The sequence below is a fragment of the Heliangelus exortis genome, chromosome 2, assembly GCF_036169615.1.
Source record: "Heliangelus exortis chromosome 2, bHelExo1.hap1, whole genome shotgun sequence".
NCBI lineage: Eukaryota > Metazoa > Chordata > Aves > Apodiformes > Trochilidae > Heliangelus > Heliangelus exortis.
Window position 1 is genome coordinate 139,178,082 of NC_092423.1, and position 27,179 is coordinate 139,205,260.

The following is a 27,179-nucleotide window of genomic DNA, read 5'->3' on the forward strand; positions in this document are numbered from 1 at the left end:
CTGAGGGTGCAACCCTTGAACTACAGACCTCAAGCACAGCATAGCTACAAAAAGACTTGTGAAGTCACTCAAGCCCATCTTATTTGACAGTGCAAATGAAATAAAACCAACAAAACATCTTTACTTTGTGCTTTCATGAGGCAAGTAATCCTGTTTTACCATCATAACTTCTTCTGCTCCAATCCATGACACATTTCATTTGCCTTTTCAACTGCTTTTCCTCAATATATTGGGAGTCCCTTCAGTGGGCTCTCTGAGCAAGAGCTTGGATTGGTCTGTTCCAGTCCTGACACTAAACAGATGCAATTGTAACAACAAAAAAGAAGAGAGTCACTTGGATAACATCTCCAGCAAAACCCAACATTTCTGTAAGCCACAAGTTGGAGCTGAAGCTGTCAGACCAGTGTGAGCACTGGTGATCTCTCAAGGTAACAATCACTGCTGTGCTCTGAGAAAGTACAGATTCATGAGCATGAGCTCCATCCAAGCACTATTTTTGCTAGAAGTGGGGGCTCCATTCACCTCATTTTAATTTGAGGTACAACAAAGCAACAGCTCTATCCAGAATATTCTTCCACTGCCACAATAACCCAAGCTCTAGATGTTCCTACAGAAGAGGCTCTGCTTACAGTCACATGAAGCTCAAGGCTGGTAAGGTCATTAACTTGGAAGCAACGAGACAACCAACTCTGTGGTTCACATTGTTTGAACATTTATTGCAATTCAGTGTCAAAAATGTTTTACAAAAATACATTACTGTATGCACAAAACAGCTGTAAAAATTGGAGTTGAACATGCAGGGGAAGAAAAGTGTGCAAATGTATAATGGAAGGATTTTAACCACACAATATTTAACAGAAGTCTTAAGCAAGGGATGCCTTTCACTTCTTATAATCTCTAGTTACAACTTTAAGGAAAAACAAAACAACACACGCTCTCTTCCATATATAAGTAGATATTTATAATTACTGTAGATTAGTTCCTAAAGATGAGCATATTTGCTATTGAAAACATTCTCTTGGTAGCTGACCTGTTATTAGCATTTGCTGCAGCACACAATGGCTAAAGAAAGGCAAATTCCACCCTCAGTTGCCCTCCCAGGTGGAAAAAGGGCAACGGTTGGTCAGTGGAGGGGGAAACTTTTGTGTGTTCAAGGTATTCATATCCTAGAGACTGCATGTGTCAAGGACAAGATGGATTTGTTCTCCATAGGTCCAGATTGTGCAAAGCTGATTTTTCTACCAATGAAATCACAGGAGGATGACATGGGATAGAAAGTGGGTGCCAGGAGAGACACTCACACAGCCCTGCAGCCACTGCTGCCAGCTGGGGGATGGATGGCCACATCTTCAGAGCCTTTCACCAAGCCTGGCTTACAAGCAACAACCTGGGAAAAGCAGCACAGCAGAACACATGAGCCCCAGACTTTGTAACACAGAGCCTTTCTTACCAACCTGACCCACCCATCAGCCTCACAGGGTCTGTGTTTTTGCAAACAGGCCAGCTAGAAAGAGTGGCATTTTAATTTAAAGCTATGTCTTTTTGCTAAGGTGCTGATCTATGGGGAAGCTGTGCAACAGGTTTGTAACAACAACCCCAGAGGACAACACTGATTTGCCAAACCAAGTAGGAGATAAGCATGAAAACAGCACATCTGATTTATTAGCTCCCTAACAAAATCTGAAATATTCCTGCTTTAAATCAAATTTAGCTACTAAGGGCCAAGGAATTTCCTGGGCAGGACAAGTTGGTTTAGTACCTGCGTTTGTTCTAGGTGATAGCTCTGCAAGAAGTCAAACAGAAATAGGAACACAAACAGTTTAAAAGCTGGAGGCAAAGAAAAAAAAAAAAAATTAAAAAAAAGATATTTCCATATACAGAAAGTGGCAGGGTGCAATTAAATGTTTACATACAAAGCAATGTATTCAGAGCAATACAAGTTTTCCTAATCATTTTACAAAATAAAAGGGTCTAAAACCTCCCAGAATTAAAAAAGAAACCCAAACAATATAAGAGCAGGTGCACACATTTTATGATCAAGCTTTATCATACCGTAGTTACTATAAATAGCTTAAGGTATGTACAGCTGCAATTGTGCCTCTTGAAGTGGCTGTCACATTGAAAAACTCTAAATACCTGCCCCTTGCAGAAAGCTGACACAAGCATCTCTGGGATCTCTCCCTTCTTAAGCCTTCTCCCCTGCATGGATTTATTTTTCCTCTTCCAAGCACCATGTTCCACACTGTTGCACTGGTTAACACATCCTCTGATGAGAATGAGGTTTCTCTCGATATGATAGCAGGAGAGAACCCAGAAGAGAAAAAAATCCCCTCCTTCCCTAGGCTAAGAACTGATGCATTGTCTATCGGGAATGCATTAACTAACTGGAAGGTGAAATGCTGCTTGAACAGAATGTTCTATTACCAAATAACAAGTAAAAGCCTGTTTTCCCTTCACTACAGCTTTACCACAATAGTCCTAAAATAGAGGGGGTTTTTGCAATAAAGCAGCCTTCCACCATCCTGCCTGGAAGTCCCTGTTATCACAGTTGCTTTTGTTTGCCATCCTCAGTCAAACGGATGCCTTTGCACTGCTAAAATACTGAGTGCTTTGTTTATAAGTGATTAGACTAAGGTATTTGAACACAAAAGCATTTAATTTTAAATACAAGAGTACTGAATTCACCCCAATATCTCCCTGTACCAGCTACTTGAAAAACAATGAGTCTCCCAAAGAGATCAAGGTCTTGACAGTTGCTGCAGCAGAAGGGGTAATGACTGAGGCAGAAACTGAATGAGCCTTATTCTGTTTCTTTTTCAGTCCTTTTTGTTCTCCAGCACAATAGTTGCTTGGTTTTCTGCTGCTTTGGACACTGACAGCAATATCCCAGGACCCTGCCCAAGCAACACACAAGTATCTGTAATTATTAATACATCACCTTCAGTACTTTCACCCTTTATGATCTAGACAGTGCTAAGCAAAAAAAGCACACTAACTGGAATCAGTTTTGTAAATGGGACCCTCAGTTGCACATCAGGTACGCTGTCAGCATGACCCATGCTCTCTGGGCAGAAGACACAGAATGAACTCTTTGCTCAAGACCAGTGAAAGGCTGGTAGAGGCAATGGCTGGAGCTGAGACATTCCTGAGTCACAGCTAAATGCTGGGATTTTCTGTCCTGCTCTACAGGGAATGCACCAGGCCAGATTAAAACCTGAGCTTAAAATACACCACCCAGAGTCACAGTCTCACAGTCAATACATACAAGCTGCTAAGCATGGTCTCAAACCAGGCAGAACCCCTCAGGCATTTCATACTGAAATTCTGCTGCCTCCCCATCACAACAGGCTGGCAAGTGACAAAAGCAAGACTATGAAACATATGAACCCCAAATCAGAGCTGGAAACAGAAGATGCCAATGAGCATGTGTCCTCTCACTGCCAGAAAAAGGAGCTACAGGAATCACCAAATACAGCAGCAACATTTTGCTCAATTCAGTTGCATGCCCTTTATGTCCTCATTCACCAAGCCAGATTTCAGCCTTCTCTACCCACTGCCATCAGTGCAGGAGTGAAAACAGAAACTGGCTTTCTTCACTCACAAACAACCCCTCCAAACAAGCACAAGTTCATTTTCCCAAGGTAACAGCTTTTAAATAATTTTTTTCAGTTGCCATGAATAGCATCAGTAGGCTTATGCTTTCCACCAGCAGTCAAACTGATATCAACACCAAGATCAAGCTCCCTAACTTGTACATGTTTTCTCCTCATCTCTGGCCAAGTTCTAGGCCATGACTAAGTGTGGAATGGGCTCACAGAGCTCTCTAGAACAAAAGCTGTTAAAAGGCAGAAGGGCAGTTCTTGACAGCACTTTCTTAGTCTTCCTCTGCTGTTCCACACTGCTCCATCTAGAAGCAGTTTTCCCTTTGTGCCTCTCTTCAAAGAGTATTCAAAGTGATTTAGTTTGCAAAAATGCAAATACTGTCAATTTTTAAGTATAAGCAGCTGCAGAAAAGTGTTGAAAGTCAGTTATAAAAATGTACAAAAAAGAACAGATTATGTAAGAATTAACTCAAGTAGTTCTTCCTGAATTGTCCTGAGTACTCCTTTTCCTCACAATTCTTCATACGTAGTCACACCAAACTCACTACATATTTACCCATCCAAGGTATCTTCCTTACATCATGCACAGAGAAAGTGCTATATGAGAAATCTACTGGCAAAAAACTTTCCACTGCAGGTTTTCCAATTGTTTTATACATGAGCTGGATTCTTCAAGCTCTACTGCATGGAAAAGTGAAGCACTGTATGAAGCACTGGAAGCAGAAGGGACTAGACTGGATCTTTGACACCAGCACAGAGAAATAACCAAAGATGTCAAGTGCCATATTGGTAATCCCATGTTTAGCCCAGTCCTGACTGCTTTAGGAAAATGCTGACCTAATCTCTTCATGCTGTCTCACTCACCACCCTGAACTCCAGTAAGTCTGAAATTAACCACAATGCTACCAGTCTTCCAGTGAATAAAAACCGCATCATTTGGCTAGGTTGGGCAGCCCACTTCTTCCTGTATTTTTATCAGCTCTAAGATGACCAAATTCACTTGACAGTGGTGGGAATACAGAGCAGTGTAGATACTGGAAAACCAGGAAAACATGGGCTTTGAAGAACCAGATTCTAACCACACTTGGTATTTCAACAAGTGCAAATTAACCTAGTAGAGCTGATATGAATTTACATTGCAAGATTGAATCCAATCCTTCCTTTCTGTGTAATAGAACTTTCTCCCTTTTAGATAATCTTCATTCCTGTGGCTTCTCTTCCCTTTTGCTCAGTCTTTCATTAAACCGACAAATTAAAAGAGGATGGAGTAAAGTCTTAGGTATTTATATAGTGCCTAGTATCTAGGCATTCAAGCACTGAGTATAGCAAGAAAACTCATATAAAGAGGTAAGCATTAATACAAGAAAAGATGCTTACTATCACAAACATTTCCCTTTAAATCATTGTACAAAATACAAAAGTTCACATTGTCCATTGGATTTTTGTTTGAAAGGTACTCAATCTCTTAGAGGTAGAAAGTGGTATGGTGCGATTCTCTTTTACAAGTAGGCTAGAGTTCTATCCTATTTCAAAATGTGTCCATTTTAAAAACATATAAGAATTATTAAACTTGTCACAGGGATATTTTTCATAAATATTTTTAAAACGACATATTTATAAATACGTATGCTAAATAAAACCAGGTGGATCAACAGTTCAACAGTCCTAGCCTCATATTGCTTTCTCTCTATTAAAAACAAACTAAAAGAGTTCTCATGGTTGTGGGGCAAATTCATTTTTAACTTCTAAAAACAAAAAGTGAAGTTTTTTTGCCCTGTATCTTGTACTCTGATCATAAAAAAGGGACTCTGTACAACACGCTGCATTTATACACCAGTCCTACAGAGGTCTGTATTCCTGAAGTGCTGCATGTCAGCACTTTCACCTTTCATCTCCGAGATCCTCTTGTTGCTTGACTCAGGAGCTTCGAATACACATGAATATTTACACTATTTACAAGTGGAGTGTCCAAGCTCAGTGGTGTAAAGTGTCCTGTAAGAATCACAGAAGCTGTGATGACCCAAGTTCAGAATCTGAACAAGTTGATAAAGTCTTGCGGTGAAAGAGAGGTGGAGCAAGTCTCCGGGTTGTTGGCTGTGCAAGGGTGATCAGTACCCTGGGAAAGGAGAAAACAGCTCCATTTAGAGACACAGCAGAAAGGGGCCAGAGCCAACTTAGTGCTGACCCTCTACCAGACATCCTGCTTGCAAATAGATAGAAGAGCCCAGAACAATACTTATACTCAAAGCAGATGGCTTCAGATTAGGGGCTACTATCAAGAAAGAGAAATAAAACCACTGAAGATCCAATTCACTCTTTTCCCTTCTTCTCTGAGGGAAGAGGAGCTGGAACCTACCATCAGCTACAGTTTAACTCCAGAGGCAGACCTTGAATATCACCACAGTGACCAGCAGATTTTTGCTGAAGGATGTTTTGTAGCAATCAGCTCTTGTTGCAGCTAATCCTACTACTAAAACCTCTACCTCCATGTAATGGATGGAAAGAGTTCCTGTCCAAGATTATTTACTCCAGGCAGCCTGACAGCATGCCCATCTCCCTCCCCTCCAGCCTTCATGGGCACTACTCTTGCTGAATGTAGAGAAGATGGGATCTTTGAAGCACAGAGGACAAAGGATCATAAGAGTTGAGGGAGAAATAGGATATAAAAAAATACTAGGTTAAGGAGGCAAAGGAATCCCCTGAAAAGAGGTTGTAGGGAGGTGGGTGCTGCCCTCTTAAGTACATAATTACAGGACTAAAGCAAATGGCCTGAAGTTACACGAGGGGATGCTTAGACAAGATATCAGGAATAATTTCTTTACTGAGTGATTAGTTAGGTGTTGGAACGGACTGCCCTGGGAGGTGGTGGAGTCACCATCCCTGGCACTATTTCAAAACCATGGAGATAGGTACTTCATGACCTGCTCTAGTGTGCACAGTGACATGGATATAGAAAAACATATTTATTTATTTTACTGGGGGGAATGTTGATGGTTGGGCAAGGTGATCCTTTCCAACCACAAGAATTCTGTGATTCAGAGAACTGCAGCACCTTATGGCAGCTGCAATAAGAGGAAGCAACCGCAGCCTGTGCCTCAGTTGTCTCTGTCCCACCAGCACCTCATACCTTCCAGGAGAGGATGTGGCAGTGCCTGCACAACTGCAGCGTGTCACCATACTGCTCCTTCCGTGGGTAACACCTTATGAGCTTGAAGTACATCTTTTTCCAATCCAGTTGTCCCTTGTCAGATAAAATGAGCCGTTTGCGGATCTGAAAGACAAAAAAAATATCAAAACTGTAGCAGGACAAGTGATGCTGGTTTTTTTTCCTTCTGTAACTCATGTTGTTCTCTCTCTTGCATGCGTGATCCTTGCCAGTTCCCTTGTAACACCAAGAAAATTCCTGCACTGAATATTCAACTATGACAAGCTTCCTGACAGCAACAGCCTCACTCAATACCATTATCAAGGTCAATACCCTTTTCATTAACATTACTGTATGAAAGCCTGAAATTCTGTGACCTGTTTCACACTACTGGAGCCACTGTTTCTGGCTGTCCTGCTGGCAGGACAGCAAATATAACTGCATTTAGGAATTTCAGAAACTAAAGTATTTTGCTTTTCCTTGACTCTAAGACTCATTAATTTGTCACATCAGCTGAGGAGACATCTGCCTTTCTTTTAGGGCTCATTAGTTGCAGAGATTGGATTTCAATGTCCTTGCTAATGAAAGTAACTTCCCCCGAGTCACTTCTAAAGTCACATCCAAAGTGAGCAAAAAAAGCCAAGTCAGCAGACAAATCTGGCACGTGGTCACTGAAGTGTACAAGTCTGGTATAAGCACCTGAGACATTCACCATAAGCAGAGAGAGAGTTTTATTTGTTTTTAAGTTTAGATTACCCAGATGAAAGAGGCCAAAGATGTCTCCACAGGCACAACGTGGGTGGCAGAACTGTTTTCCACACACTGTCCTGTCACTCACAAAACAACTCAGAGAGGATTTCTTGCTCTAAAGGGCAAAACAGTACAACTCATTGCTCATGGACCACATCCACAGATATTCTCTGTGAGGGTGTCAGTCCCTGGGACATGAAGGTGATTGCTGGAGCCTGCTTGCACGTTTCCCCTACACACGTGGGGTGAGGAGCAACTGCATGGCTTGCAGTTATTACCACCTGGATTAGGGGTGAAGAGGTTCACTGTATGACTAATTCCTCAGGCTCTTATTTCAGTAATCACTTCTGTGACATGCAAAACCCTCTACATAAATCATCTTTACAGCCATTCTCATGCCAGCTTGTATTATTAGCTTGCGGCACAGCCCTTAGATCCACTCAGTTAAATAAGAGTGTCCTACCCACGCCTGATCACTTGCTAGTGGGTTACAAGCAACCAAGGGCAGTTTGCATCCCTCTTTGTACCTGTCTGTCTGTAAAGTGGTACTGGCAGAGCTTCTTCCAAAGCAGTCTGTCTTCACTGAGCACTTGCAAGTCAGGAGCCACCTGCCCAAGGCTGACCAGGTCTCTGCCATCACTCAGTCGCTGCATGATGTTCAGTTGTAAACACAATGGCAGATCTGTGAAAGTGGTTCCTTTAAAGGCAGGCTGGAAGAGACAGACAAAATTGAGCTCTCAGGAAGCCAAAAGACAAAGTAATCCTAGCTTCCAGCATAGGTACTGCTTTTAAAGCCTCGCTCTTCACATAGAGAACACACAGCAGTTCCCTCTGGTGAACAAGGAGACATTATATATAGACACCTGACCTTCTGCCTCAGAACAGTTGGAGATCTCATCAAGGAAGGGGACATACATTACAGCAGTTAGAAGCAGAGTTGCAGTCCAAGCCTTCTTCTCCCCTTCTTGTCTATCCCACATCCATACTCATGAGACACTGCTCCCAGAAGCACCACCACCACCCTTCACTACAGCAGGACATTGGCAATGTCGTGGTATCTGCTGTTAACAATCCAGATCTCTCCACCATGAGGGACTTTGGCATTACTTCTCAAGTTAAGTCTCCTGTTACACACACTGCTGGGAGTCATATGCTCTTCTGACATGTGCTTTGGCTTATGTCATCCAGGATCCTGATGTAACCACAGTAGTGGCTGATGAGTACCCACAGTGGGATTTTCCATGCATGGCTTCCCAGGTCTCTGCTGGCAAGGCTAACTTTTCCTCTGTGAACACTTGAGGGACCCTTTCCCATGAGATGCAGCCACAGTTTTCCAGGCTGTTCAGCCACACACATTGTAGTTTAAACAGCCAAAAGCCACCTCCACCCCCCATCTACTTTAATCTGGTCTACACAGGGTCCAGGGTTGTTTTTTTAAGTCTGCATGGTGGCACCACCCTAAAGGCAAACTGACCACGGTGGATCAGCAGGTCCTGCACTCATGGGATACCCAAGGCACACGTGGGAGAAGGCATCAGCAAGGACCACAGCCTGGGCTCTGGCTGTTCTAAAAGCAGCTCCAGCCTTATTAAGGCAAACAGCAGCTTTTAGGATTGGGCCTCAAACAAAGAAACAATGTGAGACAGATGTGCCAAGTTTATCATTTACCCTGCACAGGGATGCTGCTATTTTAAGTCACAGCACCCCTCCTGCAATTGGCAGAGCTATTAACTGTTTCAAACAAAAAGCACGTGGACCACAGGGGAACACTGTGTGAGGCTGCTTTTTATCATAGGGCTGCTTCTCCAGCCACCCCATTGCACATGGACCTCCACAGGGCATGTGAATGTCCATACACAAACAGCTTCCACCTCCACTTCAGTGCCCCAGGGACCAGCCTGCCTGGACCATGCAGCACTGCCTGGTACCTGCAAGGACCACAAATGGCCAAGGCATCATTTTTTTGCCATGCCCATGAGAAAGACAGGACTGGGGGAAAAAAACAAAAAAACCAAAACCAAACCAACCAAACAAAAAACCCAAAACCAACCAAACAAACTAAAAAAAAAAGATACCCCAAAAAGGAATGAACTGTGTCTGCCACCTCCAGAGGACATTTCTTCCCATGGCAGCTTTAATGCTGCATGCTGAGAGTTAAACTGCAACCACACTGCCTGGTTACATGTAGATGACTCCTTGGTACAATCCACAAGTCCAGACTTGGCATCCCTTTGTGTATCAGTGCAAACTGAGGTCATATTTTGGGGTAGAAAGAATGCACTGGAGCCTTGGATCACCTCCCATTGATCTCCCTTGCCAGCTTGTCTTTTGCATTCTCCTGCACAGTCTCTGTATCACAGCTTTGCTAGGGTACAAGAGACAAGCTCAGAGGCTCTTGGGTCAAAAAACCCACCAGAAGCACTGCAAAGCCTATGCTTATGCCTTATTTCTGAAAAAAAACAGTGACTCAAGCAAGTGCTTACAGGTTTTCTGAGTCAGGGCCAAAGACTTATCTGCTACTTCTTTTCCCTCAGTACTCTTTTCCAGGACTTTTTGAACATTACTTTCTTTGGAGAAAGAACACAGATTAGATCAGAACAGAACAGTGTGCTGTCACTTTCTGGGCAGACTTTTTTTTAAAAGCAGCTCTAGCACACAATACTTTGCAAGTTTGTTTTTTATTTTGTTTTTCTTTTTTAAAAGGCTTAGGTCTTGGCTGTTGCAAGACATTTCCCCCTAGCCCCCCCTCCAGAAACACCAGAAGCACTCACTACACTGTAAGCAGCTGTCTGCAGAGCTGAGCTTGTTCTTTCTGCTTCCAAACTCAACTGGTTTTGTTCTAGCATGACCTGAAGTAATCCTCAATGGTGTAAATTTTTTTTTTGTAAGCTTAACATCTGATTTATTTTAGAAAAGGGTCTGTAAACCTGCACATCAGTAACTATGTATAAATGGCAGTTCCGTGCAGAAGCAACATTTTGATGCATTTTTGCCAGAATAGGCAGTTATTTGAAATACCTGTTTGTGTTTTATGAGCCCCTGAAGCAGAGAAAAAGACCCATGCTGCTCTACTGCATTGAGCAGGAGGTAGGACCTGACCTGTGGTGCACTCAGGGCAGGGCTGATCCTGGCAGTGCTTGGGCACAAGGCAGCTCCCCAGTCCACAGAGCTCTCAGGAGCCACCCCACAGCTGGGCCAGTGCTTCCCCTCTGAGGCACAGGGAGCTGCAGCTTATCCCAAGGGCTGGACACTAGAAGGGACAATACAGGTAGGGCAGAGACCACCACACAAGGCACTGCTGCTTTTGCAGCTCTTCAAACTCCCTGAGACCTCCCAGAGTTTCTCTCCTGCATCCTTGTTGCCTGCAGTTAGAGTAATGAAGGACTGGAAATTGTTTTCTGGAGTTTCCAGAGAACACAGTCATGTAAGACAATGAAAACAAAGGCCTTTTGCAAATGCCTCTCTGGTTGACCCACCAGGGAAAAGGTGCTTTGACTCCCATGCAAAGACAGGTTAGGAATTCATCAACTAATAAATCTTTCCCATCCCCACAGACGCTGTTGAAAATGCAGATGTTGTGAAAGCAGGACTCATCTGGCTGGAACAAGCAGCTCCAGACTACTGGAAGAATCACTGATATTTTCAGCCAGGAAGCATGAAGTTATGCAGCTATTTGGAAATTTGCATTTAAGTTACAGATTAAGCAAATTTAAAACTTCAACTATCTCATAAATATGTTTTGAAGGCAATTTCTCAGTTTGAAAAAGATAAGAGTTGACTTTTCATACTGAGATCAAGTATCTGAAGACTCAGGAGAGGTGGATGGTTTCCTACCCAGCTCTTTTTGCACAGCATTTTGTGGCCATTAAGGAGTCAAACAACAGTCTGTGACCAGTAACAGTGAGCACAATCCTGGGTTGTCTACACTGAGTTTGAATTAAGGGACACATGCAATGCTAGGAATGCATCCAGTTATTTTGCCAAATCCAGGTCCAGCCCCAGCACTCTGTGCTTGCACTGGGAGTACAGTGGGATGCAGTCACCCAAGGAGGTTTCATGAAGGAGCCACACTATTTTAGCTTTCAGGATTTGTGCTTACCCTGGTAATCTGAATGTTGTTCAGTTGCTGCTGCCAGTGGAGAATACTTTCCATCCTGTGGACCCACATGTTGATGTTTCCAACCAGGACAGACTTGCCAACCCGTTGAACCAATGTGCAAAGGGATGTATAGAGGGTCTGCAGCAATTCCCGTATTAGCCTGATGTTCTGCTGATCTTCAAGGACTTTTGAGAAACAGCAAAGGTTAGAAATAGGAACTGACCAAATCCTTTTCTGAACCTACTTGTTTGTTGGCAAGCTAAATTACTCACTATAGCCTCACAGGCCAACTCATGCTTTTCTTCTTCGAGGAAAGCACTTAAACATTATCCAGTCACAGCAGGTTAGACAGCAGAGGGAAAGAGATCATCCCAGGATAAGCAGATGAGATACCTGCTCTTCCTACCACACTGCACTTCCTACAACATGTCCAGCCACTAGCAACCACCCAGCTTTGCCCTCTGAGATGTGCAGGAGGTTATCTGTGAGCACCTCCTCCCTTCTTACAGCCAGTGCACAGGGACACAGCACAGGATCTCCTTTCTCATTATGTACACACACTAACAGGGCACTCTCAATGCCCTGGGGCATCAGCTAGAGCTAAAGCATCAGGGAAGGAAGTGGCACATCTCAACCACAATTCGGCTCCTCTACCAAGTGAGGACAGCCCTCGAGCTTTGCCTTCCTCCAGAGCAGCCAGAGAACACTTGGTGATACAGCAAACTGGTGACAAGGTGGCAGCAGAGACTGCAGATGTGCCAGGCTGGAGGCAGATCTCTTCTGCAGCAAAAAATAGGACTTGGTATGATGCAGAAGAGAAGGGTGGTAGTGAGGGAAGTGGGAGAAGGAGGAATTGCCTCCCAGATACCTACCAAAATACAGCCAACTCCTACCCGCACCCAGGAGGGAGAGGAAAGTGGAACCACTTTACAGCAATAAGCAGCAGTGCCCCTCTTCACCCATCTTGCATTGCCTGACTGCTCTGGGGGATGTGGTTCACACAGAACACACCAGATTAAATCAGGCAACTCCTCCTCCTCCCCCTCACTGTTTCCGTTTCTTACCTTTCTGCACCACTTTTTCCAAAATGTTCATGTAGTTTTTCTGGGCAATGCCACTCAGTGACGTCAGCTGAGACTTTGCTATCAGCTCCAACAGCTGTGGATAAAAATAGAAGTTTCAAGCCTTAGAGCACAGAGATACCTTTCTAATCTTGACTCCTAGTCACATGACACAGCAAAACAGTCCAGAGACTTGTTTGCTGCTTGAAAATAAAAGGGAGACAGAACCACAGAACAAACTAATACAACGAGAGGAGAGCAGAGGCCGAACAATTAAACCCCCATTGAAAGGGGTGGTGGTGGGGAAAGCATTCTAATGATCTTCAGGGGGGAAAAAAACCCAACAAAAAAACAAACAGCAAACTTGATTTCATGGTTCAGAGATGCAGAGAAACCACAGAGCAGAGCTCGGACTGACAGCCTCTATTCACACCACGGGAACAAGGAGCAGTCAGCGTCACCGTCCTTCACTGGGACATAAACAACTGTGTCATAAGGGAACACGAGCAAATGCCTGTTTGGATGGGGACATTATTGATGGGGCATTAATGAGAATCAGACTCCACAATTTACGTCAAACTCCTGGGTTTGTACTGGTTTTGTCAGAGCACTGTTGCCACGGCAGAAAGGTTAAGCACTATATTAAAAACAAACCCTCCCCCAACAAACATCTTTTACCCCAACGTTTCCTCCCCTCAGTTCAGCTCTTACAGCTGCAAAAAACACAAAACACCTTTCCCCATTTGTCCTGTTAACCTCTCCAAATGAAAATCTCACTTTTAATTTCAATGCAGGATTTTCCCTCCGATATCTCCTGAGTTGTGTACAAGCCAAATGCTGAATTTGGGCTGCAGTTCCTCAAGGAAGCATTTCCTACAAGGAAGATGCCCTCTCCCTCCCCACCTCTCTACCACCACAAGAACAGCTGTGGAAGTTTTCCGTGGATCATGCTCTGCAAAACATGTGGCCCATGATCTTCCAAAGCCTCCCTCCCTTCCCCCAGCATTATATAAATACAGACTGTCCACGTGTCAGCCCATTTGTTTTGGATGTACATAGCCTTCCGTTTTAATTTAGAAAGGAAAGGAAAAACCTTTTATGCTACAAATCAATCAACACATTACCACATGACCAGCTTATTAATCCTTTATCATCTGCAGCTTCGGTGTCTCATTGCTGGCACCATGGGGAGCCCAGAGAAGGTGCAGCTACTTGAGTCAGGTCACTAAGATGGCTTTTGACAAGACTTGATAAGTCATGAGCTGAACTGTTTGCCCTGCTCTAAGAATGACAGGAACATATCCAAAAAGTCACTGGCAGCTTGCCGTGAGGCAGGGAGCTCAGGGAGAGGCATTACTGCAGTCATTTGCCTGCTCTGCTCATCCCAGGCACTGGCGTGTGACTGCCCGTTAGGAGCAGGGCAGTCACCCAGAGTGACCAAACCTTTCTCCTGTTTAATTTATAGGCCAACACCATCATCAAATGGCTTTGAGTTTACATTCTATTGAATGTAATAGTCTGCTATTAATGATCAGAGAGTCTGCTCGCATGACCAGAAGAAAGATATGAAAAAAGTCCTGTGCTAACTCCTGTGAAGGGCAGGCTGCTTTTTTGGCTTGAGGGGAACAGGAGATGCAGGAGAGCTGGGTAATATTTGTTGCACAGGCATTAATGGTTCTTCTTGCTGTCTCAGCTAAACTGAGACTACAAGGATTACATACTCTCAAAAACAAGGCAGCCTGCAAGATATCTGTAAAGTTTTTAAAAAGGCCTTTTCTTAATTTCATGTAATACATGAGGAAGGAAAAAAACAAGTGTCCCGAAGCAGTAGCACTCTGATTACACTAAACTATTTAGCCTTCAGACCTTTGATGATAGTGATAAACTTGCCAGACTCCATCTGTACATTAGCCACACATGGACCCAGATCAGCTCTTTTGTGCATAAACTGCTGCTGTCTCCAGATTGCACCATTCTGGAACTGGCACAGTGACAGCTTCCTCCAGGCTGGGTGCTCACAGTGTTGTGCCCATTACTGAAAATGCCAAAATGCACCCAGTGATAAGCATCATGTAGTGCAATATTGTAAAAGCTAGGTGCCAAGGCCATTCTTTAAGATGAACAAAGATAAAAATCTCAGTTCCTTGAAGAATGGTAAATTGATACAAAATTAATTTAGCCAAAGGAAGAGATTCAAATTTGTCTTGTCTGTGTTTATCAAGGTTGAATTTATGTTCAGTGAACTGGCTCAGATATCATGTGTCACCTCCCTCTCCCTGAAGCAATAAACACAGGATGAAATTACATATGAAAACTGTGTTGTGAATACATCTAGGACAACTTCATTCCCTGGGGACTTCTGGCTGAAGAGACTGCCTAGCCCTCCAAATCAAAAGTAATTTTTTTTTAATTCTTCTGTTCCCATATAATACACAAGAAACAGGTAAGTGATAGGGTGCATCTGTGCCCCACGTGCAACTCAGTGTTGGCACAGACCCAGCAGACTTCATGGACTGCCAAAATTGGGTTTACAACTTTATTAAAAAAAAAAAAAAAAAAAAAATCAATGTTGCCATGTGCCTAGAGACTAAATGCAGACTGATGAATTCAGATTAATGCTGAGTAGGGTAAAAAGGCTGGAGAGCTGCAAGTGTGTGCTATGATGCTGCTGCATCAAGTCCAGCCCATGCTCAGCTGAGGACAGATGGCAGGAGAGAGTGCACAGGGAAAGGTTAAGAGGAATTTTAAAAGGTCTGCTTTTCAAAAACACTAAGTGATTGAATTCCAGCTGATTCTAATTGGAGCTGGGAATGTCTCCTGAAATCAGGCATTAGATCCCAATTAATTCTTAACTCCCAGAAAGTTTAAAAAGGTCACTTGGTAGTTTCCTCTAGGAAAATCTCTCCTATTTTGTTTGCTCTCAGGAATCTGGCAAGACTTAAGGAGAAAATGCAAAGATGCAGTAATTACTCCAGAGCCTTTTCAAAGCTGGCAAGAGGCAGCATCTTCCACAGCAGGGCAATAACTACTCACTTCCTCACAAGTGTGATGGGCTCCTGCTCAAACCCCATGAGCAGTCAGTCTGCAGCAGCTGGTACAAGGAGTCACTTAGCTCTGAGAGCAGAGCAGGTCCTCCTCTCATAAACACAAGGAAAAGGAGGAGGGAAAAAAAAAAAAAAGCAAAGAAGAGTGCCTTGCAGCAGGGAGTAAGACCCCCTGTATCAGGGCTATGACAATATCCTGCTCTGCACCCATGACTACTGTGGGCAGCAGTACTTAGACCTGCTTGAGCCAGATGGCCCTGCTGCCACTGTCCTGGGGTATGCAGGCAATCTATACCTCAAGAAACCCAACAGCTGACAGCACACAGAGCCAAAGCATCCTTGGCAGGCCTGCTGCACTGAGCAGAAGGGTGCAGCCTTGCCTCAAAGAGGAAAATGCTTTGTAATGATTAAAATCACAAGCCTCAAACTACCGAAGTGTAAATCCCCTCTTGAATACCCCAAACCAGCTATAGGGAAGCTGGACTGCCCCTTGTGGGGATCCGTAAGCTCCTCCTGGTTGTGCATGTGACTCCTCAGCTCCAGACTGCACAGAGAAATATACTGCCATGAAAAATTCCTGCTCCAGCCTCTCCTTGCCTCTCTCAACCTTTCACTTTCTGTGGCTGAAATGTCACATTGACTTTCAGCTGGGAGGCAGAGCAAGGCAAGTTATAATGATTTACAGTGCAGGTGCTGACAGACCTCCATGAGCCAGCATGGAGCTGATACTCATTCCGTACAGCATAAATTAAGGGCTCCTGGACCTAACTGCTATAAAAACTCAACAGATTTAAGAGACTACTTTAGCAGGTTGCATGCTCTCTAGATGATGTTCTTCCAGACAAGCTGTACCCATGCAGCGTAACCTGACCTAGGCTTTGATGATCAGAAACAGCACCTTCCCTTAAGACATTACCACAACCCTCATATGACAAAACTTTCTGAAGGAAGCATTCTGCAAAACCTACCTGGCATCTGAACAGAGTGTTCCCAGAGGAGAACCAACAACTTCTGAGCTGCAGGCAGTTTTGGCTCTGCTTATATTACTTATGCTTACAAAATGCTTCCAGTCTTTTCATTAAATCTGAGAGACCAGAGAAACCAGAACTGCTTCAAGACCAGGCACAGTTTGGGTCCTCTGAGTCAATCACACTTCCCTATCTCTAAAAAGGGAACATTGTCAGGTAACATGTAGGCAGATGCTGGTTTAAAAGATCAGGTCATGGCACTGATACCTACACTAAGCCCTTCCAATGCTGTATCAGCAGACTGTCCTGCCAAGATTAATGTTGGAGTAAAATTTCTTCTGCTTCAGTTGCGTAAACTCACTGGCTACAGCTGATGGTATTTGCCCATGGAAAATACCTGCCAAGCTTCTTGCAGCTTACACCTCCACTTCACTTGAAGGAGGTGCCCGTTTTACCAGTACATCCCTAGGTCCTCCAAGAACTTAGTCTGGGTATATCTTAGGCAGCAAACACTTCTGTGCAAGAAAAAATGAGCACTTTAACACCCAAGTTCAGAGTAATTTGGAAAGGAATGCTTTGAGGAAGGCAAGTTCAGCTCAGAATGAAAGCCCATTCTGCTTTCAGAAGTGATGTAGATTTTTTCTCCTCAGGTCAAGTTCAGGTGTAGCAGAAAATCTCAAGCCTACGTCTGTGTCTCCTTTCTTCCCCTTCAGACATCCTCATATTGACCCCCAGCCTCCAACTCAACTTCCCTCCTTGGAAAGCATTTGCTTGATGAACTAAGTAGTGTGACATTAATCAGATGCCCTGAGCAATGGGTGGAACTAGAGAGAACAAGGAGAGGGAGGGAAGGGAAAAATGTTTTGCCTGCCAATATTCAAGGCATTTTCCATGTGACAGATTGCTCATCTGTGTGCTCTAGGAGGCCTGCAATTTGCAAAGGACCATAAATGAGATCCGCATCTAGGCAGAGCTTTTCATGAGTAAATCTGGCACATAAAGCATTTTATGAGCTACTATCCACCAGAGACTTGGCTGATACAAGCCCTTCATTTTGAGAAGTCAGTTTTGTATTTGATCCATGGTACCAGGTTTAATACCATCTTTAATCTGCCAAACCACAAGTCAGCCTCAATTACAAAGCTTCATACTTCTCAGTAGTGCTGTACCCTTAAAACTGCTGGGGGGAAAACTATTCTTAAAAGCTCAGAAGAGGTAATTTGTCAAAACAAGGATGCATGCTCACTTCCATACAGAACACTGCTATTTCAGACACAGCAGATTTGGCATGCTTTTATTAAGCCCTCATGGGGAAAAAAGGGGAAGAAGGTCAGCCTGAGCCTCCACAGCAAACCACATTGACTTCACTGAAATTTAAGTTTGCTCTTCAAAAAGTTTTATGGGACTTCTGCTCAATCATTGCAGTCCCATGCATGACTCTCATCACATTAGGATGAGTAGCAGAAGCCCATCACAGTGCAGCATGACCTGAAGCCACGCTTAGCAGAAGTCTTTGGAGTTCATTATCGTAAGGCAAAGTCTGCCAAAGAGATCTCTGGAGCACCAAATACAAGATTTAGTTTATTTTCCTCTTTTATACTTGACTAAGGGTTATAGCCTTGGCATCAACTGCTCCTTCCCCAATAGCCCCCCTGAAGATGACACAGCTGTGTGTATATAGATCCAGTATCAGAAAACACTACCTCAGCACTGATGATCACCTTTTCTGCACAAGCAGAAGAACAAGCTGAGCCAGGCCCAGCAGAGACAGGATGGACAGCCTGAGTTTCCAGGGACTTGTATCCTGCTTGACCTGCCCCAGGACCCTCATACCCTGCCACCACCCCTGCAGTGGGGCATCCAAGCCATTGCCAGTGCCCTCCCTGCACTGAGGGTGGAGAACCACCCTCAATCCTTGTACCCCTGCCAGGGTGACAGGTTTTCATCTAGACATCCCAGTGAACAAACCAAGGTGAACTTGCTTAGATCATTTCTTAAGACACTGTTCATGACATTTGACTCTGCAAAGGGAAAGCAATACCAATCCTGCTTGTTCCAGAACCTAAAACCTGAACAGCTGGTGCCTCACCAGTGATCAACTGCTGATGAGATGTGAAAAGGAGCTGCTTATAAACAGCTTCAAGTTAATAACAGGGGTCTTTTTAAGCTTACTGAATTCCAAATCTTGATAAGCATTTTGAAATTCAAGATCAATTGGCAGATCAAACACACAAACATACAACCCTTGGGACAGTAGTTCCTCCAACCATTACCATCCTCCTTGGACACCCAGAGCCAAAAGAGAAGCCCTGATCTGTTATGCAAAGACAGAGCATGGGGAACCTGGGGCTGATTCCTTTCCACCAACTAATAATGTTGAGACCAACCAAATGCTTCACCCACTGAAACCACTGCCAATCACACATTATTAAGAGCAATCATGATCCATAATGAAGATCAGTCTCTGCAAGAGGCGCAGGCCATATTCTCACTCCCAAAACACTTAGATCCCCACTCTCTCCTGGATCACTTCAAAAGTGACAAAGCTCCACAGCCCTTGTAGAGCTGGAGCCTCCTGTGCAAAGGGGTCCCAAAAGCTCTGTGGCCTCTGAAGAGAAGCCATGCTCCTTTCAGGGCTACAGGAATCACATTTAGAAGCTGAACCAAGAGCTCAGGATAGAAGCTAAGTTTTCTGGGTTTCAGGAGTTATTTTCACAACTGAGAAGTAGAAATGCTAGGCTAAATAAAGTCCATCTTCCATGTTACTACCACCTCCTTCCCTCTCCATTTTAACAGATCAAATGAGAGGTTTGGGGCATCTATCCACACAACTTCAAACAATTACTTCATGCTGCAAAGCCACCAGTGTGCTTGGACCTCTCTTCTTTGCCAGTGCTTCCCATCACCCAACTGTGCTCAGTTCAGAGCCTCTGCCACCATCACAGCAAAATAAACCCTGGCAAAAACTCACCCTCACAACATAGTTGAATCTCCTGGAGTCCAGGATAGCACTGGAGAAGTCCAGTCGGTTGAAGGCTTCTCCCAAGGTGCAGTAACCATGGCGCTGAGAAGAAATAACAGTCTGGGTCATGTTTTGGCAGACTTAAGTCCAGACAGCACCAGAAGGATGTGACCCCGGGTGACTCAATTTAGCAAGCTAATGGGTACAAACCATGGAACTTGCTCACAACCATAGGAGGCAGGCTTGTCTCCCACAGAGCCACAGTTCTTGACGTCAAGGGTCAGAATGGCCCAATCTAGACTATGGTAGTTTCCCAAGAGTGTCCCAACCTCAGCCCGTGACCCATGAATTTATGGGTGAGAAGCAGCTACACATTCTTGGGGTTCAACATATAGCAAGAGTTCAGAGCAGTCTTGTACAGCTGCTTCCCTCTAAGAGCACAAGCAAACTGTTGTGATGAATTCCAATGATTTTCCATGTTAGGACTGTACTGGGTGAAAGCCAAGAACAGTATTATGGCTTGGTCTGCAAATGACTGGTATTTTTTTTTGTTAACTGAGGGAAGCAAACAAGACATTTTAAATGCATGTACAGAGCCTTGTACTGCAAGCCCTGACTCATTGATTGGGGCTTAAAATCATTACTGAAATTCCAATCACAAGCCAGATCTTCCACTTATCTCTTAAAGAGCTTCTGCTGATTTATATCAGCAAAGGATCTTCCACTGCTTGGGAAAAAAACTGTAGAACAGGGACCAAAGAACCTGTGGAAGCACTCACCTCTTTTGTGCTCCCTTTGTGAACATAGATCCACTTCTCCTGATGGAAATCTGTTCCAACAAAGAAACATTTTGCTCAGTTAGTCTTCCACCTTGCAGAAATCTCTGTTCTGCTTGCAATGTGTTTAATGCTCTTTTAGAGGAAATGAAGTTGTGTTTACACTACCACACTTAAAACCAAAACCAGCAACTTGGTGAGTTTTGTTTCCATACTGTTTCATTTGATACTGTAGCCCTGAGCCTTAGTAAGGGCTTCTGTTTCAGTGACATAGCTCAAGACTGTAAATGTTTAATCTGCCAGTCACAGATATACCATAGCACATCCTCTTCTTTGGTCCCAGACAGCCAAGTGTGGCTGACAGCCAGGTTTTGTTGTTATTGATTTTATTAATTATTCATTATCTTGGTTTCAGGCTTGGGATTGAATGTCAAATTTGAAGTTGAACAAAAATGTCATGAGACACCAGGCATGCAGGAAAAAATGCTTTTAGCAGTGAGGTCAGGCTCAGAGAAGCATACTTGTGCTTGCAGCTAACTTGCTAAAAAAGAAAAACCTATTAGGAACCAAAATTTTCCTATTTCTAAATGCCCCTCCTTTCCTTCAGAAATGGGAGTTGTCCCATCCACTCCCCAAAATAGCTCCTCTGTACCCACCACATGCTGCTAACTTGGTTTGCAGAAGAAGCCTTACTGTAACAGCAGTTGTACTGCTCAATCCATCTTACATGAGCTTTTGACCATTCTTCCACCCCACAGCAATTCAACAGCTAGTGAAAGTAAGAGAATTCTTCCCCTCATGATGCTAGATTATTTTCTGTAAAGGATCTATTGTGCTCATGGAGTCTTTTTTCTGGCTGAGGATGCGGTGAGGTACTCCTGCCTGGTACTCTGAACCCAAAGACCTACCCAGTCTCAGTTACGGGCATGCAGACCCTGCATCAGCCCTAATTTTAAACAGTAGGTCGCAGCATAATTCAGCTAAAAAACTGTCATGGCAACATTTGTTTGTTCAGAGAACCAAATGCACAGAGGGGCCAGATTTTGGCATCAGTTTCTGAAATCCTAGGGGATGCACAATGAGCTAATAGTAGTGTGGGAATTGTAACTCATTTCCTCTGTGCATGTTTACATTTGTAGCCTTCACAGCTAACTCCAGTACCTATCTTGCAGACTAACACAGACCTTGCTGCCCCTGCAGGCTCCCCCAGGTCCTCCCACAGTGAAACCATCTGAGACCCTGGCTGCCCACTGTGAATACAGAAAGATTTCAAACCTTCCATTGTTTTGAGCAAGCCGAAATCTTATTTCATTTTTCATGCACTCCGCACACAGAGATAGGATCAAAGCTCACATTCAGGCTTGTAGCCTCCAGTAATGTAGATTAGTGCTCAACATGCATATGGAAGGAAGAATAAATTTAGCCTGTTGTGCACAAGGAAGTCTACAGGGGGAAAAAACTGGAACTGGTTCATTTGAATGTACCATAGGAAAAAATTACCCTCCTTCTGACAAACACAAATGACAAAAATTTGAACACAACAAGCACAACTACTCAAGAGCAAGGATTACTAATGGGCATAAATCTTCACATTAAACTGTATCCAAGTTCTCTACTTAGTTCAAACATGGGCACAAAGCCCTTTGAGACACTCTGGAAGACTCCTCATGCACTGTGAAAATAAACCATAGATAGGAAGCATTTTCCATTCCCCTGCAGCAACTTTTATTAAGAAAAAAAATCAAAATAAATAGTCAACTTACACTGAACCTTGGTTTTGTTATTCAGCAGGTCTTTTTTTCTCTTCTTGGCAGCAACATCGTAGTTCAGGCTGTTGAAGAGATTCTCTTTGTTGTGATCATCCTTTTTGCAAAAGCTGTGAATGACACAAAACAAGGATTCTGTTTAGTTCTGCAGTCTGCTGAACACTGTTTCCTGCAAGGAGAGACATTACACAGGTTTTCATTATGAGCTCCAAAGGTGCTTCCTTGCACACTGCTCTAGAAGTCTGCATGCAGTTTTTGTAATGATATTTTAAAATGAGCCTCTGGTGCCTCATTTCTGTGCTAGCTAAGATAACAGAAACAGGTAATACAGATTGAATTGTTAGTGCTGAGACACTGCTGGGTAGTGATTCTTTTCCTTTCTTTAACCTGCTTCTATCTTCAAGTAACACCACGTCCTACTACTGTAGGTGAGGATTCCTCTGGACCAGGACTTCTACAGAAGGACATAATTAGACATCACTGAGGATATATATATATATACATATATATACACACACACATACCCAAAATATTTATTGACAAAAGAGTCCCTACAAAACATAATTTCAAACTTACAGGAAAAGCTCAGCTGAGGTTCAGACTTGCTGGTGGTTTTCCAAACCCCATGTAGTTGTGACTGTACAAATTAACAGCTAGGATCTCTTGTCCAAGAGTGCCCATCTTCTGCATTTGCTGGAGCTCAGACATAGCTATATTATTATTGAAGGGAGCTACAATCCCTTATTTTCTTGGAGAGCAATGAAAGACTATCTATAAAGAGCCTGTGCATCAACACCTCCACATTCTGCAGACCTGCAAATCAGCAGGTGCAAGCAGCAATGTCAGTGGTGGTCAGGGCTGCCTTGCAGGTGCTGGGGAGGAGACAAGCAATGCATCCAGGAGAACTAAAGCAAGCTTCCCCCACTGCTCTAGCTGCTGGCAAGAGATGGCAGGTGGCTGTCAGTGGGTCTACACTCAAAGAGGGGTCCCATGCATCTCACTGCTGCTGTGGCATTGCTGGTCTGGGACACCCCCAGAGCTCTGGCAGGAACTGAAATGTGCTGTTGCTCACAGCACTGGGGAAGTTTCTTCTGCTACAGCCACAAGGACCCTTACGTAGCCAGGCTGCTTCCTCTACAGACCTCGTGTTTACACCATTTAGCCTCAAAACATTAATACAAACACCATAGCAACTCACACCTCCAGCAGCTATTCCGCAAAGCCATGAAACCTGCGGGACAAGGCTCCTGGTTTCCCCCTGCTGATAAACTGGATTCCCAGCCCACGGGAGAGGGAGGTTTGCCGTCTGTCAGCACGGCCACGCCACCAGCCTGTGCAGAAGTCAAGTGACCAACTCAGCGTTTCAGTCCCATGAGGGACCCGGGCGTCCTCCAGCAGTGTCCTGGTTTGGCATCTGTACATAGCTCCACAGGTGAAGGAAACCTCCCCCAGCTTCCTCATCAACTCCTCTTTCCTGCTTTAAGTCCCCCCCCCCCCCTCGCAGGGCATCACAGCTGCGGGAAAGGCTCCACCTCAACACAGCTGAGCCGGAACGGCAGCAGCGCGGCAGGCGGACAGGACCCACACCGCAACACCTCGGGGAACCTGACACTTGTACCAGCAGGAGCTGCATCAGAAAAATCTAAACATGAGAGAAAGACATTTCAGCTGCACATTTCCCCCATCCATGCAGATTTCTGATGGGGGACCAAAACCTAAGAGCAAAGATTGGCAATAAGAAGAGGTGGTTTTGGGACGTTCAAGTTCCTATTTTACCAAAAATCAAGTCTGGGCCTGGTTAGCACACCCCATGCAGCAGCAGAATCTATGCCCAAGAGCACAAGACTGATCTGCTTTAAATCTCACATGTCAGCAGCACACCCTTGACTGTTGACTTCCTACTGAATGACTCTGTAATCCGAAACCCTCATAACAACAGCAATGGATGAATTCCAATATGGGAGGCAGATTAGTCCCCTGTTTATGTACTGCCAGGTTTCCACCCACTTCTTCAACGCATCTTGACAGGTTGAACAGTTGGGCACCATGACCTGACACTGCAAGGACCTTAACCCTGGGTCACCTTAACACGTATGTCACCTCTTTGCTTTTTAATGGGAAAAGGGACATATAAACCTGGGCCACACTCAGTATTCCCAATACAATCATACTACCACCGGCCAGACATTTTTCTACCTATTTACAAGTCAGACACTTCGGATTCTAAACATGACTTTTAGTTACATTTTACTTAAAAGATGATCAAGAGGTAGAGACCTGATACATAAACCTTGCACAATAACATCTCAGCAGTGGCTCACAGCAAATCTCCGTTTGTTTCAAGTCCCTTTGTCACAGACATTCCTGACCCATCCCTCATCCCGGTCACAGCAATCCCGAACCTGACTGAAAACAAGCTGCAGCTCTGCGGGAAAAGTTTGGTTTTGACAGGAGCGATCTGTCCAGAGACCACAACACCCACCCTCCCGCAAACGCTTCCTGCCCGCGCGAAACAGCTCCGCGGAGCTGCACCAGATTGGGGGGGTTTTGGATGTTTTGCAGCCGGATTAGTCAAGCAGCACATACGGTACATTACTCATGGTCTAGGGACGATTTAGGGCTTCGGACACATCAGACTCCCCAGCCCGAGAGCCAGGGAGCCCCAGAAGGGTTATTCTGGGAGGTAGAGGAGGGTGACAGGCACCCTCCCTGGCCCTCCCTGAGACGCTGAGCGATGCTCTCAGCAGACACACCGCCCAGGCCGGGGGGCAGCGGCTGTTTTCACCCTTTCCTCGCTTTTCTACCCCACTCCGCAGCCCTAAGGACGGCCCAGTCGCCTAAGGAGGAACAGCCGCCTCCCTGCCCCGCCACCCCGCCAGGGCCGCGGGAGACGCGTCCTGGTTTTACAGCAGCCCCGGGGGAACGCCGCTGAGCCCCTCGATGGGCAGGCCACGCCGCCTCAGCGACGCCAAGGCCGGGGGTTACCGGCAGGCCCGAATAGAGAGGGACCTCGGCTCACGGAGCTCGGCAGACCCTCCGCCGGCCGCTCGGGACCCCCGGCCGAGGGTCGGGCAGAGCCGCCACCGTCCATCCCACCCCTGCTCGCCCCCACCCCGGCCCCCGGCGCTGAGCGACCGCACCGCGGCGCCCCCTGGCGTCGCCGCCTGGAGAGGGAACCGGGAGCGGGGACGAGACCGGGCCGCCGCCGCTACCTGCTGATGTCGCCGACATAGCCGCCGCTCTTCTCGTCGAGGAAGCGCGTCCAGCCGTCGGCCGTCTTCACCCAGCTCTGCCCGGGGGAGCGCCAGTCCTGCCCCAGGAACGGCATAGCGGCGGGACAGAACGGGACCAAAACCGAAACGGGGAGAAGGGGCTACGGAACCGGTGCGCGGAGCGGGCCGAAGCGGAACACAGCGATCCGGTGGGTGCCGGGGCTGAGGGCGCCGCACGGATCCGCGCTATTTATGCGGCGTCGGGGCTGCTGTTGCCGGAAGCGCGGAGCTGGCCCCGCCCCCCCCGCCGCACGTGGCAGTGTTTATCGGCGCCGCTCCGCCCCCCGCGGCTGCACGGCCGGGATGGGGGCGGGGCGGGGGGCGGGGCCTGCGGGAAGGGGCGGGGCCAGAGCGCGGGCCCAGTGAACCTCCAGTACTGCTGCGCATGCGCAATGGGAGAGGCCGTCCGTGTGTGCGCAGTGTGTATGTACATACGTATACATGTATATATATATATATATATACACACACATATAGAGGTGTGGTGTATTTATATACTGTGCATGAAAAATTTGTTATATCCTTGTGTTGTATAAAACATTCCATGTAGAATGCAAACACATATAAAATGTTATATGCATATTTCAATTCCATATTCGATTTATTGGTACAAATAATAAAAAAATATTTACACAGGGATGTTTGTTTATGCTTATAAATGTGTTTTAGGTATTTACGCATCACAATACTATATCCTGTTTATAGAAACATACAGAATCTAAACGGGTTTTCAGTGTTCTGAATTTATAGAACATACACTGTTGTATATGTTCTCATGTAGGAAACATTACATATAGAGATAATATTATATAGAGAATGTTTTCTCAATGTATGTTTCATATGTATCAATTTTATAGCTGTGTAATATTTTATGTATGTGTATATTTTATGTCATATTTATGCATGTTCTTTTATATGTATTATGTTTTATTTATAATACTGTTCTAAAATATTTTATAGATAAATATGCATTACAAGAAGACATACAGAAAGCAATATTATATATGAAAATGTATATAATACATAAATGAAGCTCATTAGTTGCATGCCCTGGTGTTACAGGAGGTTTTATGTATTGAACATTAAAAACACGGGGATTTTTTGCATTCAAGCCAAGGCCGAGGGGCTACATGAGCATCCCGGAGTGCACCACGGCTCCTTTTCTAAACACAGGACGTTTTATATTACGTTTACAAAATTTTTGCGCTGTGCTGTGGTGCGTGCATCTCAACACTTCGATTTCTGTATGGCCGAGCCCGCGTTACCGGCGGGCACCGTGTGAGGGTCACCGCGGGGTGGTCAGGGGCAGCCCCAGCCCCGGGGGGGTGGGATCAGCCCCAGGGCCCCGCGGGGGTGGGATCAGTCCCACGGGGGGTGGGATCAGCCCCGGGGGGAGGGTGTGAGGCTGTTGGGGAGGGGGCAGCCATGGGGCTGCCCTGTCCGGTACTGGAGGCTGAGGAGAGGAGCTGGCAGCGGGCAGCTGGTGTGGGGTGGGGGATGAGCTGCCCTAATCCCGGTGACGCTGCCAGCGCTCCCCCGGCTGCACTGCCTGCTGCCACGGGGCCTTCTGCAACATCTGCTGCTTGCAAGCAGCGCTGTTCATCCTCAAAAAAAACCCCCAAAATAACCACTCAAATAAAACTAAGCGCTTGAGGTGCGAGGAAAGCTGCCTGGGCAGCTGCAGCAGCTGAGGTTTGCAGGCCCAGAGGGCTCTGCCGGACCGGGGGGCTGCAG

The 27,179-nt window shown here is 45.3% G+C and overlaps 2 protein-coding genes across 3 annotated transcripts in view; both read right to left on the minus strand.

Annotated features, from left to right (window-relative positions):
• ANXA13 (annexin A13) overlaps positions 1 to 27,179 on the minus strand; it is a 194,937-nt gene that overhangs the window by 102,410 nt on the left and 65,348 nt on the right. The gene's annotated exons all lie outside the window — the stretch shown is intronic.
• FBXO32 (F-box protein 32) lies at positions 696 to 25,680 on the minus strand. Of its 2 annotated transcripts, XM_071738312.1 has the most exons (9): positions 25,386 to 25,680; positions 22,171 to 22,283; positions 20,411 to 20,460; positions 19,641 to 19,733; positions 12,661 to 12,754; positions 11,597 to 11,781; positions 8,025 to 8,207; positions 6,730 to 6,873; positions 696 to 5,718 (listed from the first exon to the last, which is right to left on the minus strand). In XM_071738312.1, exons 1-9 carry the CDS (start codon positions 25,499 to 25,501, stop codon positions 5,629 to 5,631), a joined length of 1,068 nt encoding a protein of 355 aa, XP_071594413.1. In that variant the 5' UTR covers positions 25,502 to 25,680; the 3' UTR covers positions 696 to 5,628. The 2 variants fall into 2 exon arrangements, with proteins under 2 accessions (XP_071594413.1, XP_071594414.1); XM_071738313.1 differs by lacking the exons at positions 19,641 to 19,733; positions 20,411 to 20,460; positions 22,171 to 22,283; positions 25,386 to 25,680 and adding an exon at positions 13,782 to 13,906.